The sequence below is a fragment of the Emys orbicularis genome, chromosome 13 (assembly GCF_028017835.1).
Source record: "Emys orbicularis isolate rEmyOrb1 chromosome 13, rEmyOrb1.hap1, whole genome shotgun sequence".
In the NCBI taxonomy this organism is placed as follows: Eukaryota; Metazoa; Chordata; order Testudines; family Emydidae; genus Emys; species Emys orbicularis.
Genome location: NC_088695.1, coordinates 17771138 through 17789167, shown reverse-complemented (window position 1 = coordinate 17789167; position 18030 = coordinate 17771138). Strand labels below are relative to the sequence as shown.

General features: G+C 51.3%; 1 protein-coding gene across 1 annotated transcript; it reads left to right on the top strand.

Moving 5' to 3' along the window:
- Positions 1-202: 202 nt before the first annotated feature.
- Positions 203-8729, top strand: LOC135887533 (zinc finger protein CKR1-like). The gene is made up of 3 exons (XM_065415263.1): positions 203-290; positions 6286-6393; positions 7237-8729. Exons 1-3 carry the CDS (start codon positions 203-205, stop codon positions 8727-8729), a joined length of 1689 nt encoding a protein of 562 aa, XP_065271335.1.
- The last annotated feature ends 9301 nt before the right edge of the window (positions 8730-18030 follow it).

The window sequence follows — 18030 nt, the reverse complement described above, 5'->3', positions numbered from 1 at the left end:
ACCCGTTTTTTCAGGGAGCAGGGTGTATAAAGACAAAGCCCCTGCTATCAGGAGGTCTGGGCACCTGAGGTATAGGGGTGCTGGACCCACTTCTTTTCCAAGGTGCACAGGTGCAACGTATGGGAGATGGGCAGCAGGTACTGAGCAGGGGGCGTTTGTCGTTACAGCCGCTGGTGACGTTAGAGGAGGCGACTGTTTCACCATGGAGCCCTGGGTGATGCTGGATCCACGGCAGAGAGCCCTGTATCGGGACGTCATGCAGGAAAGCTATGAGACCCTGATGTCCCTGGGTGAGGAACTCTTTTCATCTCTCCCTTCTCTTCTCTCCAACTTAAATCCACTCCTTCCTGCCCCTCCTCTTTCCCCTCTCCATGAAGACGGGACCGGGAGGAGAAGAAAGGCAGGGAGCTGCAGCCTAGGAAGCCAGATGTGAGGAAGCAGGTATCATGCCGGTGTGGCTAGAAAGCCCCACAGGAATCCTTGACACTGATTGAGTATTAAACGTTTCATGAATCCTAAGCAAGTTGCCACAGAGCACTGTGCTTTGCTGATAGCGAAGGGCAGACTGAGGAGCTGTCGTAGGATTAAGGAGCGGCAGGAAGTAGCCAGGGGCTGGATAAGTGGAAAGGACGCAGGGCTCGAGGTGGTCCACAGTTCTCAAACCAGATGTTTTTTCTTAGGAAGAGTCGGCTTCCACCTCCCCACCCCCCCCCCCACCCCTCCAAAAAAAAAAGATTTCCCCCCCCAAAGAATTGTCAAAGTTTTTCGGGGGGTGGGGGGGGGAGAAAAGAAGCCACTTTTTTTGGATACTTGTTTTCCCGAAATTTGTATCAAAGCCATTATCAACAGTGTTTTTTTGTTTCCCAAGAAATGGAATTTCGGGGGGAAATTGAATTAAAAAAAAATGTGGGACACTGAGATGAAAACAACTTTGCAATCTGTTGCCTGAATATTGATTTATTTGTTCATTTTTCAACCCACTCTCTCCGTGGGAGCTGGAGTCTGACAGGAAGGGTCTGACGCCAGGGCAAGGGGATACCGGGGAGAGGCAGAGGGGACCGGATGACGACCGAAACCGTGGAGCGAGGAGGGGGCTGAGGACAGAGGCCACAAGTCCAGAGGCGGAGCTGGCAGATCCGCGAGTGCGGTGGGAGGAGGACGCGGAGGGACGGCCTGGGGGAAATGAGGTCAGGGCTGTGGCAGTGGAGAGTGCAATGAGGATGTGTTTGGGGGGATAGATCAGGCCAGGAGCTGGTTGCTAGCTCGGCTAGTGGAGAGGGGGAAGTTGGGCTGGATGGAAGCAGCGCACAGAAGCCCAGAACCTCAAAGGTATTTAGGAGCTGGGCCGGAGAGGGATGGAGGGAGAGGAGAGATGGAGAAATCATCTAGAGTGGAGGAGAACAGAGGCGTGCCTGAAAGGGGAGGCGCCAGAGGAAAGAGATTTTGGCGGGGGATAAGAAGGGCTGGCAGGCAGGAGGCGATGGGGTTTGAAAGGAGGAAACCGAAGAAACTGAGGAGGTGAACTGAAGATCTGAGGTGAAGTAGGGATACTGTCAGTTTCCCAGTTCAGTAACCAGGAGGAACTGGCTGGCTGGCGTCTGTCAGGGCCCCAGACTGCCCAGGCTAATGCATGAGAATTCAGGCACCTTGGATGGTCCCAGACATACTAACATTGGTTGTAGGTGCTTGGACCCCCCCTTCCACCACAAACAGCTCTGGGTTGGCTCTCCCAGCATTTGCAGGAGAGCATCATTAGCTCTTTTTTTTTTTTTTTTTTTTTTTTTTTTTTTTTTACAGAGGAGGCCCGGGGTAAAATGAGTGGAAGAACCAGGAATTAAACCTGGGTCTCCTTACTGACCACATTGCCGCTCCTCGGCTGCTGTGAACGGTCCGTAATACAGCCCTGTGAACAACAGCAAACTGAAATCTGTGTCATTTATAGATTTAGTGCAAAATCTGCTTTTTTTATTGATAGTCTACACGCTCTAGGCCGGGGGAAGGAAGGTGTCTGCAGAGTCAGAGGACAAAAGGGGAGGATGGCTCGGCCTAGCGCAGAGCAGGATGACACAGTCAAGGCCTTTGGTCTACACCAGAGAATGAAGCCATTCGAGCTGAACAGCTGTAATCCCAAGGGGCTCAGTGCTGGCCCGTCTTACTGAACCACTGCAGGTTTGTCCTGCATTCACCTCCCAAACGGCAGTGCCCTCTGGGTAGCCTCTCCGACAGCTGGAGAGTCCACTGACGCTGCTGTGAGTTTTGTTACGGCAGCTTCGAGTGACCCCAACCGAGACTGGGGTTCTGTTGTACTTTGCCCCACCCTCAAACCTAGCCAATGGGGATGCCGGCTCTGAAGAGCTTGTACTTCAAACAGATAAAGGGAGGGAGGGAAAACAGAGGCAGTGACTCGCCCGAGGTCACCCAGGAATAGAATCTGGGCATCCCGACTGCCAGCCCAGCGCAGTGTCCACAGGACTGGCTGTGGTTCAGCCGCAGGACTTGTCGGGCAGTTATAGAATCATAGACTTTAAGGTCAGAAGGGACCATTATGATCATCTAGTCCAACCTCCTGCACATCGCAGGCCACAGAATCTCACCCACTCATTCCTGTAACAAACCCCTAACCTATATCTGAGCCCCTGAAGTCCTCAAATCATGGTTTAAAGACTTCAAGGTGCAGAGAATCCTCCAGCAAGTGACCTGTGCCCCACGTTACAGAGGAAGGCAAAAAAACCCCAGGGCCTCTGCCAATCTGGCCTGGAGGAAAATTCCTTCCCAGCCCCAAATATGGCGATCAGCTAAACCCTGAGCATGTGGGCAAGACTCACCAGCCAGACACCCAGGAAAGAATTCTCTGTAGTAACTCAGATCCCACCCCATCTAATATCTCATCACAAGCCATTGGGCATATTTACCGCTAATAGTCAAAGATCAATTAATTGCCAAAATTAGGCTATCCCATCATACCGTCCCCTCCATAAACTTATCAAGCTTAGTCTTGAAGCCAGATACGTCTTTTGCCTCCACTACTCCCCTTGGCAGACTGTTCCAGAACTTCACTCCTCTGATGGTTAGAAACCTTCCTCTAATTTCAAGTCTAAACTTCCTGACAGCCAGTTTATATCCATTTGTTCTTGTGTCCACACTGGTAATGAGCTTAAATAATTCCTCTCCCTCCCTGGTATTTATCCCTCTGATGTATTTATAGAGGGAAATCATATCTCCCCTCAGCCTTCTTTTGGTTAGGCTAAACAAGCCAAGCTCTTTGAGTCTCCTTTCATATGACAGGTTTTCCATTCCTCCGGTCATCCTAGTAGCCCTTCTCTGTACCTGTTCCAGTTTGAATTCATCCTTCTTAAACATGGGAGACCAGAACTGCACACAGTATTCCAGATGAGATCTCACCACTGCCTTATATAATGGTACTAACACCTTCTTATCTCTACTGGAAATACCTCGCCTGATGCATCCCAAGACCGCATTAGCTTTTTTCATGGCCATATCACATTGGTGACTCATAGTCATCCTGTGATGAACCAATACTCTGAGGTCTTTCTCCTCCTCTGTTACTTCCAACTGATGCGTCCCCAACTTATAACCAAAATTCTTGTTATTAATCCCTAAATGCATGACCTTGCACTTTTCACTATTAAATTTCATCCTATTACTTTTACTCCCGTTTACAAGGTCATCCAGATCTTCCTGTATGATATCCCGGTCCTTCTCGGTATTGGCAATACCTCCCAGCTTTGTGTCATCCGCAAACTTTATTAGCACATTCCCACTTTTTGTGCCAAGGTCAGTAATAAAAAGATAAAATAAGATTGGTCCCAAAACCGATCCCTGAGGAACTCCACTAGTAACCTCCCTCCAGCCTGACAGTTCACCTTTCAGTATGACCCGTTGTAGTCTCCCCTTTAACCAGTTCCTTATCCACCTTTCAGTTTTCATATTGATCCCTAACTTTTCCAATTTAGCTAATAATTCCCCATGTGGAACTGTATCAAATGCCTTACTGAAATCGAGGTAAATTAGATCCACTGCATTTCCTTTGTCTAAAAAATCTGTTACCTTCTCAAAGAAGGAGATCAGGTTGGTTTGGCACGATCTACCTTTTGTAAAACCATGTTGTATTTTGTCCCAATTACCACTGACCTCAATGTCCTTAACTACTTTCTCCTTCAAAAATTTTTCCAAGACCTTGCATACTACAGATGTCAAACTAACAGGCCTGTGGTTACCCGGATCACTTTTTTTCCCCTTTCTTAAAAATAGGAACTATGTTAGCAATTCTCCAGTCATACGGTACAACCCCTGAGTTTATAGATTCATTAAAAATTCCTGCTAATGGGCTTGCAATTTCATGTGCCAGTTCCTTTAATATTCTTGGATGAAGATTAGCTGGGCCCCCCAATTTAGTTCCACTAAGCTGTTCGAGTTTGGCTTCCACCTCGGATGTGGTAATATCTACCTCCATATCCTCATTCCCATTTGTCACCCTACCATTATCCCATAGCTCCTCATTAGCCTCATTAAAGACTGAGGCAAAGTATTTGTTTAAATATTGGGCTATGCCTAGATTATCCTTAACCTCCACTCCATCCTCAGTGTTTAGCGGTCCCACTTCTTCTCTCTTTGTTTTCTTCTTATTTATATGGCTATAGAACCTTTTACTATTGGTTTTAATTCCCTTTGCAAGGTCCAACTCTACATGGTTTTTGGCCTTTCTCACTTTATCGCTACATGTTCTGACCTCAATAAGGTAGCTTTCCTTGCTGATCCCTCCCATCTTCCACTCCTTGTAGGCTTTCTGCCTTTTTTTAATCACCTCTCTGAGATGCTTGCTCATCCAGCTTGGTCTATAACTCCTGCCTATGAATTTTTTCCCCTTTCTTGGGATGCAGACTTCTGATAGTTTCTGCAACTTTGACTTGAAGTAATTCCAGGCCTCCTCCGCCTTTAGATCCACAAGTTCTTCTGTCCAATCCACTTCCCTAACTAATTTCCTTAATTTTTTTAAGTTAACCCTTTTGAAATCAAAAACCCTAGTCACAGATCTATTTTTGTTTATCCTTCCATTTAGTTTGAACTTAATTAGCTCATGATCGCTCGAACCAAGGTTGTCCTCTACAATCATTTCTTCTATGAGGTCCTCACTATTCACCAAAACCAAATCTAAAATGGCATCCCCTCTTGTTGGTTCAGCAACTACTTGGTGAAGGAATCCATCAGCTATCACATCCAGGAAAAACTGAGCCCTATTATTATTACTAGCACTTGTCCTCCAGTCTATATCTGGGAAGTTAAAGTCTCCCATGATCACACAATTCCCATTAGTATTTACTTCATTAAAAACATTAAAGAGGTCTCTATCCATATCCAAATCAGATCCTGGTGGTCTATAGCACACCCCAAGCACTATCCCAAGGGAGGCTCTAGTAGCTTTCTTCTCCAATGTGATTTTTGCCCAGACAGACTCTGCTAGCTTACCTTCACTGCGGCACTAACACCGTGGTGGGGTGTGGATCAGCGTTCACGTCGCCCTCCCCGTCAGTACCCGGCCCGGGGAAGCTAATGATCCAACCAATGGGCCCAATTCGGTGATGAACCCTGGTCACATGCCCCCTGAGGCATGTCACACATAAGCTAAGAAGACTAATGCAGGTCAGACTTCAGCCCTGGAAAGTCCTTACTCGCATAGCCCGGGTCATAACTGTGCGCAGCACGTTTGCAAGCGACCCAGGGCATGCTACAAGCGTGCGGGGAGGTTGAAACAGCTCTTAGCATGGTTAATTTCTCTGGTGCAGTCAAGGCCGCAGAGTGGACAGAACAGCAACATCTATGGTCGTCTTCTAGGGCTGGGCAGGCTATAAAGACCAGAGGATGGGCCAGAGGACAGGAGGTTTGTAGGAGATGGACAGAGAGGAACGACAGTAAGCGAGTGTAAAAGAAGAAGGCACAGACTTGAAGGCTGTGAGCTTGAAGTCAGTAGAGATAAGGGGAGAAAGAGACCAGAGGAGTTAGGGAAGTTGTGAGCGGCAGGGGCAGGAGGATGAACTGAGGGACAGGGAAATGAGATGAGGCCTGGATCGGAAAGAGAGAGAACACATCACAGAGACCAGGCCAGGAGAGAGGGATTCAGCTGTTGAACAGCTGAGCCAGCAAAGAGCTGGGGAAGAAAAGAGACCCCCAGGACAAGGGGGCAGCCAGAGAGGCAGAATCAGAGAGCAAGGAGCTGGAGTAGAGACACCTAATGAACCCTGATATCACCTGTTTTTCCCCCACGAGCACTATTTCCGATTTCTAAACCCGACCTGATCTCCTGGATGGAACGAGGGGAGGAGCCGTCCGCCCGGGATTTCCAGGGACGGGAGAGCCCCCGAGGAGCCCACACAGGTGAGCAACCGGGTGAATCAGACTCCCCCGGCCCATCCACCTCGGTGAATGGGGCACAAACGACACAGCCGCTGGAATTCCCGTGAGCTCCCGGCTTCTGCCTCCTCCCACCCGGGTCAGGTTTGTAGCCCGCAGCAGGTGTTGTGGCTATAGCTGGTTGGAATTTGCTCATTAAAACTTTTTCTTTTTTTTAAGAGGGAGGACCAAAAAAAAGGAGTGTTTTCACCAAAACAAACATTTTTGCAGGAAATCTTCATTTTGGTCAGAATTTCCACTTTTTCAACCCAAAACTAGAAAATCAAAATAATCTGCTTTTCTTTAATTAAAAAAAAAAAAAAAAAAAGTTTTGCAATAAAATTATTGGTTGGTTGGTTGATTTATGAAAACTGAACATTTTTAGAGACAGCTCAAAGTTTTAAACTGCAGATGGTTTTTCGAAAACTGAAAATTAAGAGAAAGGGATTTCAGACTAGATGTCCCGGTGGGTCCCTTTTTAGCCTTAAATTCTGTGACTTTTCTGACTTCAGGTTCTTACAGTGACATTTTTGGGGTAGGAAATTAAATAAAATTAAAAACCACCTAAAAAAAATTCCCACGAATCATAATTGTCGCTTTTCAACTAACTCCAGATGTGTATTTGTGGCAGACGTCAGTCATGGTTCCCCAACCGTCCTGGCTTGTACCTGGCAGCAGCTCCCTTCCCCGGAGTCTTCAGATGGGATGTGAAGGCAGAATAAACCCCTTCCTCTCTCTTCTTTGGGGAAATCCGGGTACCTTTCCCCCCCCATGCCCCTGTGCAGGGAGTGACTCATGCCTGGACTCTCTCTCCCTTTATCCCAGCAGCTGATGGTTTGGTGAGCGACAACGAGGAGGAGGATGCTGACGAGGAGGAAGAGGAGGAGGAAGGCTCAGAGGAGCTGGAACCACGCACGTCTCAGAACCCTGAGTGGGAAAAGAGCCCTGCCGACTCCGATGAACAAAAGAAAGCCCAGCCAGGGAAGAAGCATGACAAAGCCACGCAGCGCGGCCCAGGCCTGAGGAAGCCAAAGGGCACGGTGGCCCAGACTCGCTGTGGCGACTGCAGGAAGAGTTTCGAGTGTGGGGTGGCTGGGGGCCGGCAGCGGAAGGGCAAGCCGGCCGAGGAGCGCGCCAAACCCTTCCGCTGCCAGGACTGCGGCAAGAGCTTCATCTGGGCCTCGCACCTGGAGCGGCACCGGCGCATCCACACCGGCGAGCGCCCCTTCCGCTGCCCCGAGTGTGGGGAAAGCTACAGCCAGAGCTCCCACCTGCTGCAGCATCGCCGCACCCACACCAGCGACCGACCCCACAAGTGCGGCGACTGCGGGAAGCGCTTCGCCCGGCCTGACGAGCTGGCCGCCCACCAGCAGGGCCACGCGGCAGACAAACCCCACAAGTGCAGCCACTGCGGCAAGGGCTTCATCTGGGCCTCCCACCTAGAGCGGCACCGGCGCATCCACACCGGCGAAAAGCCCTTCAAATGCCCCGAGTGCGGGGAATCCTTCAGCCAGAGCTCCCATCTGGCGAAGCACCGGCGCAGCCACACAGGGGAGCGCCCCTACCGCTGCCCGCACTGCGGGAAAAGTTTCTGTCAGAGCTCGGACCTAGCCCGCCACAAGCGGACCCACCTGGGAAAGAAACCCCTGCGCTGCGGCGACTGCGGGAAGTGCTTCCGGGCCGGCCCGGCCCTGGCCCGGCACCAGCGCTCCCACCGGCGGGAGAGGGCCCACCGCTGCGGTGACTGCGGCAAAGGCTTCGTCTGGGCCTCTCACCTGGAGCGGCACCGGCGGGTCCACACGGGCGAGCGCCCCTTCCCCTGCACCAGCTGTGGGGAGCGCTTCGCCCAGAAGGCCCACCTGCTCCAGCACCGCAAGACCCACTCCCCCGACCGGCCTTACAAGTGCGGGGACTGCGGCAAGCGCTTCGGGGACAACGCCGCCTTCCTGGCCCACCAGCAGGGCCATGCAGCGGAGAAGAGCTACAAGTGCGGCGACTGCGGGAAAGGCTTCGCCTGGGTCTCCCACCTGGAGCGGCACCGGCGCATCCACACCGGAGAAAAGCCTTTCAAATGCCCCGAGTGCGGGGAATCCTTCAGCCAGAGCTCGCATCTCACCAAGCACCAGCGCAGCCACCTGGGCAAGCGGCCCTACAAGTGTAGCGAGTGCGGGAAGGCCTTCGGCCTCACTCTCGACCTCATCATCCACCAGCGGACCCACATGGGTGGCAAACCCTATAAGTGCTCCCGGTGCAGGAAAGGATTCACCCGCCGGGCCAACCTCATCAAACACCAGCGGAGCCATGGGGAGGAGGAGCCCTGAGGGGATGCACGGACTGGGCTGCAGGGTGGAGGGAGCCAAAGAGGGTTAGGATAAACATGACAGTCGGAGGCTAACAAGAGCGTGTGTGGCGGGGAACAGTATAAATGTGAGGTTCAGAGGCTAACTGGATAGAGGGACGGTATAGATGTGTTACTTGGTGGCTATTGAGGTGGGGGAGCAGTATAAAAGTGACACATGGAGGCTAATGGGGTGGGGGAACAGTAGAAATGTGACACATGGAGGCTAACAGTGGGGGAACAATATAAACGTGACACTCAGATGCAGTATAAATGACCCTTGGCCCAGCTGCCCTGGGATTCCCTGTGTCTCACGCACGGTAGGGTTGCCAGTTTTGGTGGGATGTATTCCTGGAGGTTTCATCGCATGACATAATCTTTAATTAAAGATTAATCTTTAATTCCTGGAGATTCCAGGACAATCCTGGAGGGGTGACAAACCTAGTCCCTCGAAAGGCATTTCCAGATGTCTCAGAGCGTGTCAACTGGCCTGGCCTGCCCCCAGTCACTGAGGGAGACAAAAAAACCTGGCAGGCCAGCTAGTCATCGCCCCCTGCTCCCCATTTGCTACGTGGTCCTGTGTAGGGATGATGGAGATTTAAACTAGAGTTATCATACGTCCGGATTTCCCCGGACATGTCCGGCTTTTTGGTGCTCAAATCCCCGTCCGGGGGGAATTTCCAAAAAGCCGGACATGTCCGGGGAAATAGGGAGGCATAAGCCAGGGTCCGCCGGCCCCAGCACGATCCGCCGGGTCCGCAGCGCAGCCCAGCCGTCCCGGCTACATTGTAGTGAGCTCGGGCGGGGGGCGGGGGGGGGCTCGGGCTTCCCTCGCGGGCGGGGACCCCCCGGCCACTGGCGAACCCTTCCTGTGGCCCCGTTGCCCCGCGCGGCTCGGAACCCGGTGCCGTGGGAGCTGCTTCCGGGGACAACAGGCCAGGGAACGTGCTCGGAGGCGGCGTGTCCCGGGGCTGCAAGGACCCGCGCCGCCCCGGTCGCCGCTGAGCGTCTGAAGCCCCCGCCAGGCAGAGGCTGCCGGGTGAGCGGGGGAGCAGGGCAGGCAGGGTGGTGCAGGGCAGGCAGGGGCATAGAGGCTGCAGGGGCAGGGGGGTGCAGGGGCGGGGGGGCACAGAGGCTGCAGGGGTGGGGGGGTGTAGGGGCTGCAGGGCGAGTGGGGAGCAGGGGTCTCCGAGGCTGCAGGGGTGGGGGGGTGCAGGGGCAGGGCAGGCGGGGGGCGCAGAGGCTGCAGGGCGAGTGGGGAGCAGGGGTCTCAGAGGCTGCAGGGGTGGGGGGGTGCAGGGGGAAGCAGGGACAGGGCAGGCGGGGGGCGCAGAGGCTGCAGGGGCGGGGGGTGCAGGGCGAGTGGGGAGCAGGGAAGCACTTAGCAACCCCCAACCAAGATCAGAGTGGGAGGGAGAAGGGGGAATGCAGGGTGCTCAGAGGAGGGGGCAGAGTTGGGGCGGGGCCGGGGGTGGGGCAGGGGCGGAGTTGGGGCAGGGCCAGGGCCCCCATGGAGTGTCCTCTTTTTTCAGTGCTGAAATATGGTAACCCTATTTAAACAGAGATTCTGCTGCACTCACCCCTCCCCCTGCAACATGCCCAGGATGGCCCAGACCCTCAAAGGTATTTATTCCTTTGATATCAGTGGATTTTAGGAGCCTAAATGTTGGCCCAGAACCTCAATGACATCCGCAAGGTGAGAAAAGCCTCCACCGGGATCGGAACTGCAGATACTGCTGTGACTTGCCCTTGCCTGTGAGAGCAGCTGCCAGCAGATAAGGGGTTCGTGCTGGGCAGGCAGCGGCTGCAGCAAGGCCATTGCTTTGCTCCAGCAGATCTGAGCTCCCCGAGGACAGAGTCAGTTTCTTTTGTCACCAGATCCCAGCGTGGCTCGCCAGAGGCCTGTCCTCTCCCAACCCCTGTAGGAATGTCCGGCTGACGCTTCCGGGAGCTGGGATCTGTTTGCGGCTGCGTTCTTGGATATTTTTTTTTGGAGTGCATCGTGCCGAGTTTAGTTCTCCACCACTGAGTCGTAGACGATGGTTTATTTGTGATTTTTCTTGCTTTCTGTTGGAGGCAAATAAAATAGAATGTAGTTTTACCAGCCTTACAGACTCCAGGATATTTGGCATGATTAGAAATATGCCTTTAAATACAGCAAGATACTCATTGGAATACAGTCTATTTAATTTGAACAGGAGTGTTGTAGATCTATAGGTACCATTAACTCAGGGCTGGTTCAGACAAACCCAGGACTTCTGTGGAATATTTATTTGGGATCCCCCGCGAGGGAGAGAGACTGCACTCTCTCTTCAGTTAGTTATCAACCAGGAGCCCATTAACAGGCCAAACCTTTCATAAGTGACGAGCTATTTGAACTCCTCCAAGTACTTAAACCTCACACCTTCTACTCCAAGTGCAGGGCATGTTTCTTTAACCTCCCATCTGGAACATAAAGATACACTGACATGCATATTGGTTTTAGAAACCCTTACCAAAACAAGACACTCTACTGTACACGTTCTCCTCTGGGGGGGTGTAGGAGAGACCAAAGTCGCTTAGTGCCCAGCTGGAAGGCACTCAGATACTCAGGAGATGAGCGCAATAGAAGAACCTATATAGAAAAGAACAACTTTTGGGTGTCCAACTTGAGACTCTGTAAAGGTATTTAATTTTCTGAAGGGCAGGAGCTTGGCCCTTTCAGGTGGCTCATTCTGGACACCCAAACTCCCTAGGCATTTCTGGAAAACCGTGGCCCATTTTTCAATCCCCTGCCCTCCCCTCCCCTCCCCTTGCCTGCAAACTCCCAAAATTAAAATACCTGCAGTCTCAATTTTATGGCAAACGGGGAAAAAATTGCAGAAAATTTCAGAGGCCTGGCAAAGTTTCACTGGTTTAACGAAGGTCTTGTCTACACACGGTTTTTATAGCAGTTCAATTATCATGGTTGGGGTGTGATTTTTCTAATGAACTAATTGCACTGGTTTATTGATAAAAACGTGCCTTATTCTGGTGTAACTTAGGTAACAAGGCAGCTTACTTCGACCTAACTGTGGAAGTGTCTACACTTAAATTTCACTCCTGCGGATGTAACTGCCCCACTACAATGACTCCATGAGCAGCGTAGAACCAAGGTTGATGTGGCTAGGTCAATGCAGTCTCAGTGTAGACACTGCATTGCTTAAATTGATTATTACTGGCTTTCAGGACCCATTGACAGTACAATCGATACAAGGGCTCCTAGTGAGGACACGCACCAATACAAGGAGCAAAGTGTAGACACGGACAAGTGATGCAATTACTGCGGCAGCTGTATGCTGACATCAGTTAGTCAACTTAATTTTGTAGCATAGACATGGTCTTATTCCCCTTCCCTCCAGGTATAGCTATTCCAGTATAAGTACTTTTATACTGAGGTCAGGTCTATACTACAATGTTTTGCCAGCATAGCTATGTTGGTCAGGGGTGTGAGAAAAAACAACAACCCAGGGTAGATGCAGCTATGCTGACAGAAGAGCGCTCCTGTTGACATGGCTAATGTCAAGGGGGGAGGTGGTGTTACTATGCCAAAAGAAAAACTGCTTCTGTTATCATATGCTGTGTCTACACTAGAGGATCTGCTGGTATATCTGTACTGGCAAAGCATTTGTAGCGTAGACAAGGCCTGATATAACTTTGTCCACATTGGTATAGATAAGATGGTACCAGGGCTAAAGTTGAAATTTTAAAGTGATTCAATTCAACCAATGAAGCTTTATGTATGGACACTCTGAATTTGGTTTAAACCTGTTTTACAATGGTTTACCTTGCACTGGCAAATTTTCAGGTGTAAGCTATGCTGATATAACCAGTTTTAAACCAAAGTAAGGTGGTTTACACCAATTCAGCAAATTTAGGTGTGGACACAAGCATAACGAAGTTGATACAAGTTGACTTAATGTTGTAGTGTAGACCAGGTTTAAACTGGCTTTTAAACCAAATTAAGTTAAACCAGTGCAACTTCTGCGTGTAGACATGATCTAAGAAATTAAGCGTCTTTTAAGGGTTAAAAAGTTATGACACTGACTTCTTTGAAAGTGCTTGGAGATCCACTGTGGAGAAAATACAAGGTAAGTGCAAAACATTACTGACTGCACCTTTCCGTTGGGGTTCTGAAGGCGCAGAGGGTCAGGTAGGTGCATGGTGATCCGGAGCAGTAGAGGGCATTTCCTGGCTGTAGAACTAAAGGGGCTCATGTCTGACTTTTCTGAGGTTCTTTAGCATGTTCAGAGGGGAGGCAGCCATGCCGCGTGTCCATGCGTCACTATCCTAGGTGGCCTTCACTACATAGAGCTTGTGTTGTGTGTTTATAGTAAAATCCCCAACTCTCCAGATTGCCACCCCCCATGTATTCAAAAACCATGAGTTGGGTCCCTCAAAAGTCACAAGTGGCTTAAAAAAAAAAAACCACCTTAAAAATAAATTCTGGGTTCTCTGTATTTGCTTTCTGAACCTTTAGGGGTTAATACGTTCAAGCTTTTCTCTGCAACACAGGGGACTGGATAATGACTTCTCTCTTTATAAAATGATTGCTGAGAGTTTCACATGACTCCAGGAGCTGGGGCTTTTAGACAATGACCAAATATCACAAGACCAGTGATAAAGATGTTGGCAACCCTGGAATTTACTCCCTGCCCCATTGCTGCAATTAGGGCCAGATTAAAAGCCGCCAGGGTCCTAGCCATGTCACCTGTGCCCCTCCCCACACTACAGCCCCACCTTACTTGGGATGCTAGCAGCAGAAGCTACCACCGCAAGAGCCAGCTGATGGAAGAGCCTCTGCCTCTCCTCTTTCAGCAGCCTATGTCTGCTGCTCCCTGCCTTCATGCAAGTGGAGATCTCACCTGGGCTTGACTCAAAGGATTCTCTCTGTAGGTGCCCCTGCTGAGCCACAATGGAGGGCAGCAGCACCCAGGGGCCCAACCCAGAGTCCCCCATTTGGCATTAGCAGTACGGGGCTCCCCCGAGCAGTCAAGTTTCAGAGTTAAAATTGGGATGGATAAGGCCCCCCACCTCCATCTCAGAGCAATTGGCTCAGGCTCTCTGCAAACTCAGGCAGACATCACCAGAGGGGTTACACTCTGGACACATTTTAAAGCTTAACCACCACAAAAAGTCTAGGAACCTTATTAAAAGAAAACTAAGTATGGGAGTCAGGGCCAGTAATGCCAAAGGGTAAAATTTTCAGAAAGTACCTATGAGATCCAGGAGTGACATAGTTATGTAAGAGCCTAAGTGACACAAAGTCAATGAATCACTTTTGCTGGTAGGACTTAGCCATCTAAGTCACTTAGCTTCACAGAGCCACAGGGTATGATCTATGCTCTGGCCTGTAACCAGTCCCGGAGAAGTGACCCTTTTAGCGTGCCAGGCCCCTAGCCTCACAGGGTATGTCGACACTGCAAAGAAAAACCTGCAGCGGCGAGTCTCAGGGCCTGGGTCGATGGACTGAAGTAACCACGTAGGTGTTCCCACCCAGGCTCCAAGACCCTCCCAAAGTCCGGGACTGCAACCCAAGCCTGAACATCTACAGTGCTATTTTTAGCCCCACAACCTGAGTCAATGGCCCCGGCCTCTGAGACTTGGCACCGCAGGTCTGTCTTGGGAAGGTAGATGTACCCCAAGATGGCCTTCAGGCACCAGCGCTCCCTGTCTCTGTCCATGGCTCCCTGCAGCCAATCCAACCCAGCCAGACTCCTGCAGGAGGTTTGGATCGGACCCCTTCAGGGCTCTCAGGGAGTATTTCCAGAGACACCAGGCAGCCTTTGCAAAACAAGGTCACCATTGATTAGGCCCTGGGTGTACAGAGTCAGAGAGCCCCTATGCTAGCCCAGAGAGAGGCAGAGTTCAACCCGGCCAGGGCCCCCTTCAGCCATGCAAGGCATCTTGTCTGGCTCTCACTCCCTCTCTGTCCCTTTGTCCTTGGATCCCAGCCACCTGCCCCCTTTGTTCTCCATCCAGTTGGGGCCTTTTCTCCACTTTCCTGCCAAAGGGTGTGTGTGGGGGGGGGGGGGGGATCTCTTTCCTCTGGGGTGCTGGTTGCGAACATCCTGGCCAGTGGGGTTCCCAGATCTTCCAATGAAGGAGCCACCTTTGAGGCTTCAGGCCAGCAGTGAGGAGAGCAACTCCTGAATACCTTTAAAAATCGGGGCCTAAGTCACTTTTGAAAATGGCACGTTTGAAAATGTCACCATAGGTCTTAATCCGGTTCTGAGTCCGATGGAGATGCAGTGAGCTCTGGAGGTCACTGCAAGGCAGCTGGTGTTCTTGTGTTAAAGCAATGAAAGCTTGTAGAGAAACCACGAGCATATTTTGAGTCAAATATCACATAGTACAGAAGCAGAGCCTGTTGTAAGCTCTCTGCAGCCGATAGCCCTGCTCCTCCACATGGCGTCTGCCTGCATCCTACAGCTGCTTTTGGCCCGGCTTGCCCAGGGCAGGTGGCTCTTTAAGGTGGGCTGAGCTGTGTTGTTATCAAAGGGTTGATCACAGGCAGGGCTGAGCAGGCAGTTGTCACAGAGAAGCGTGGGCTTTAGCAGGCATCTCCTCCAGGTTTGCAGAGCTGCCTGCTGCTAAACTGCCCATATCAGCATGACTTCCAGTGGCATAGCCCTTGGCTGCAGCCACAGACAGATGCTGCCGGCTGAGTGGCGTCCAAGCTCCCATCTGCCACCACTGAGTAGGCCATGGAGTTCTTAGCCAAGGCAGCCAATCACCTTCCAAACAACCCCATCAAGCTAATGTTCTCCAGGGCTGGTGTCTTATTGTGGTAGAGAACTCCAGTCACTTTGAGCACAGAGGCCCACCAGCCAACAGCTAGCCAGAGTGAGCCATCTTGTCTCATCCCATGTGGCTGGCTTTGGCGGTCTCCCACCTGAAGCTAGTTTATCCTTTCTTCTCTTTAGCTAAGAAGCAATCCATGGGGAAGGTGATTTTCTCCACTAAATAGCCGGGGTTTGTGTTCCTTCAACGAAACATTTTTTTCTGCAAAGTTGAAGCATTTCTGCAGCATCCTTCCCTGGCCAGATTGTGGCATTCACTCTGCTTGTCTACCTTCTGCTGCCTTTGCACCCCAAAATCCAAACACACACACACACACTCTAAAACACATTTGGTTCCTGTCCCATCCCCCTTTTGGCTCCTGTCTCCCTTTCCCAATAGTTCCCCCCCCCCCCAAATCATTTGGTTCACATCCCTCCTCCCCATATAATTTGGCTCCTGTTCTGTCTCCCCCCACCCCATACACCCCTGAAATAATTTGGCTTTATTGCCTCCCATACTCACACTCCTTTGTTGTTGTTATAGATTGTAAGCCCCTCAGGGCAGGGACCATATTTTTGTTTTGTGTTTGTACAGCGCCTGGCATGACAGTGTCCCGCTCCATGGATGGGGCTCCTAGGTGCTACGGTGTATCATGGTAGCCCCAAGAGACCACAACTGAAATCAGCTCCCCCCCGTGATTCCAGGGGCAGGTGATGGACCAGCAAAACATTCCCAGGTGCAGAACTGGGGGAAAGGGGGCAAGTTTTTTGGCTTTCCTAATTAGCTGCCCTAAGGGAGCCCTCCCCTTGCTGTACTAAGTGCCAATCTACCCCTGCTGGCACATAAGGCCCTCCCTTCCCAGGGGAACAGCCCCCTTCCCCTAGCAAAAGGGCCTGGCTCTCCTGCCACCCTCTCCCTCCTGCCTGCCGCACAACCAGAGCACAAACGGGGCTGGGAGGAGGTCAGGTCACTCCATCTGGCAGAGGTTGTGGGGGCATCACCCCCACACCCCTGACATAGCAACCCATTGGCTCCAGTTCCCCTCTTCAAACGCCCTACCAGAAATCATTCAGCACCAGCACCCCCCCTCACAAAAAATATTTGGCATCCCCCCGCAAAAACATCTCCCCACTACCACGCCCCCTCCCTTACCTGGAAAGAAGGTGGCATTCAGAGTGCCTGCAGCTGTGTAACAGCAGGAGAGACCAGCTCTTGTCCATCAGCATCCCCAGGGGTGAGAGAGTCTCCAGAGGTGGATAGAAGAGGGCTCTGGCTTCCCAGCTGCAGGATGTGCTGTGTTTCCAGTCAAAATGGAATTAGGATGAAATCTAGACACTGCATAAACATGGGACTAAACTCGCCTGATTCCTTTGCCGCTGAAATTTCTCTTGCACATCTGGTTCCTTGTACCCACTTTTGCACGGACCAATGGCAGCTGTGCACAGCAGCTGGCCGGGGCTGGGCTCGGCAGCAAAGTGGGCATGTGGAAAAAGGGGTTGATGAGCAAAATTAGCGGCACTTTTGAAAATCCAACCAGTTGTGTCCAGAGAGAAGCAATAAATAGACCCAGTCCCACCTTGCACAAAGCGGCACAGACACATACATGCACCCTAAAAGCACCAGCCATGCTCCCTGTAGTCACACATCATACGCACAGCAAGGTTGCCAACTTTCCCCATTTTAAGAGTTTCAAGCCGTGTGCCCAGCTCCTGGAATGCAGCGACTGTAGGAAAATCTTAAAAAAAAAAAAAAAAAAAATTCTAAGTAAGTTGCTAGCCCCGGTGGCTGCAGAAAAAAGCTTGAGAACATGACCCAAGTGTATAACCCAAGGGCTCAGAGACCAGAAGGGGAAGAAAAATGCCATTTTTAAAAATTCCAGGGTTTTTAAGACAATCTCCTGATTTTTTGAGGCTTCTCTCCTGCTTGTTTTGAATGCTTCTAGCTGGTGGCATGGCTAATCCACCACTGGTGACTCTGGAGAGCTGGGATCTATTCTTGGCTTTTCCCCAGGCCTGCTAGGTGACCTCAGGCAGGTTGCACTGTCGTGCCTCAGTTTCCCCATGTGTACAAGAGGGATAATGATATTGTCATGGAGTCACAAGGTCTGGTCTACGTTCCCCCCCCCCCCCCCAAACCATCACCAGACTCTGGGGAGTGACACCTTTCAGTGTGCAGGACCCACAGTTCCACGGGCCTCTGAGACTGAGTCTTTGGCAGTTCTGATCCCTGTCTCTCTACCCAGCAAATCCAGCTGAGCCCGATTCCTGCGGGAGGCTTGTATGGCAGCCCTTCAGGCACCAGGCTCTCAGAGTCCTGCAGAGACACAAGGAGCCTTTTCTAAACAAGGGAGCCATTTATTAGTCACCTGACACACCGGATCTGAAAGGCCTTGGGGCAGCAGAGAGAGGCAGAAATTATGCCAGTCCATCCTGGCCAAGCAAATGCCAAGAGCCAAGTTGCGATGGACTCCCTCCCTGTCTCCC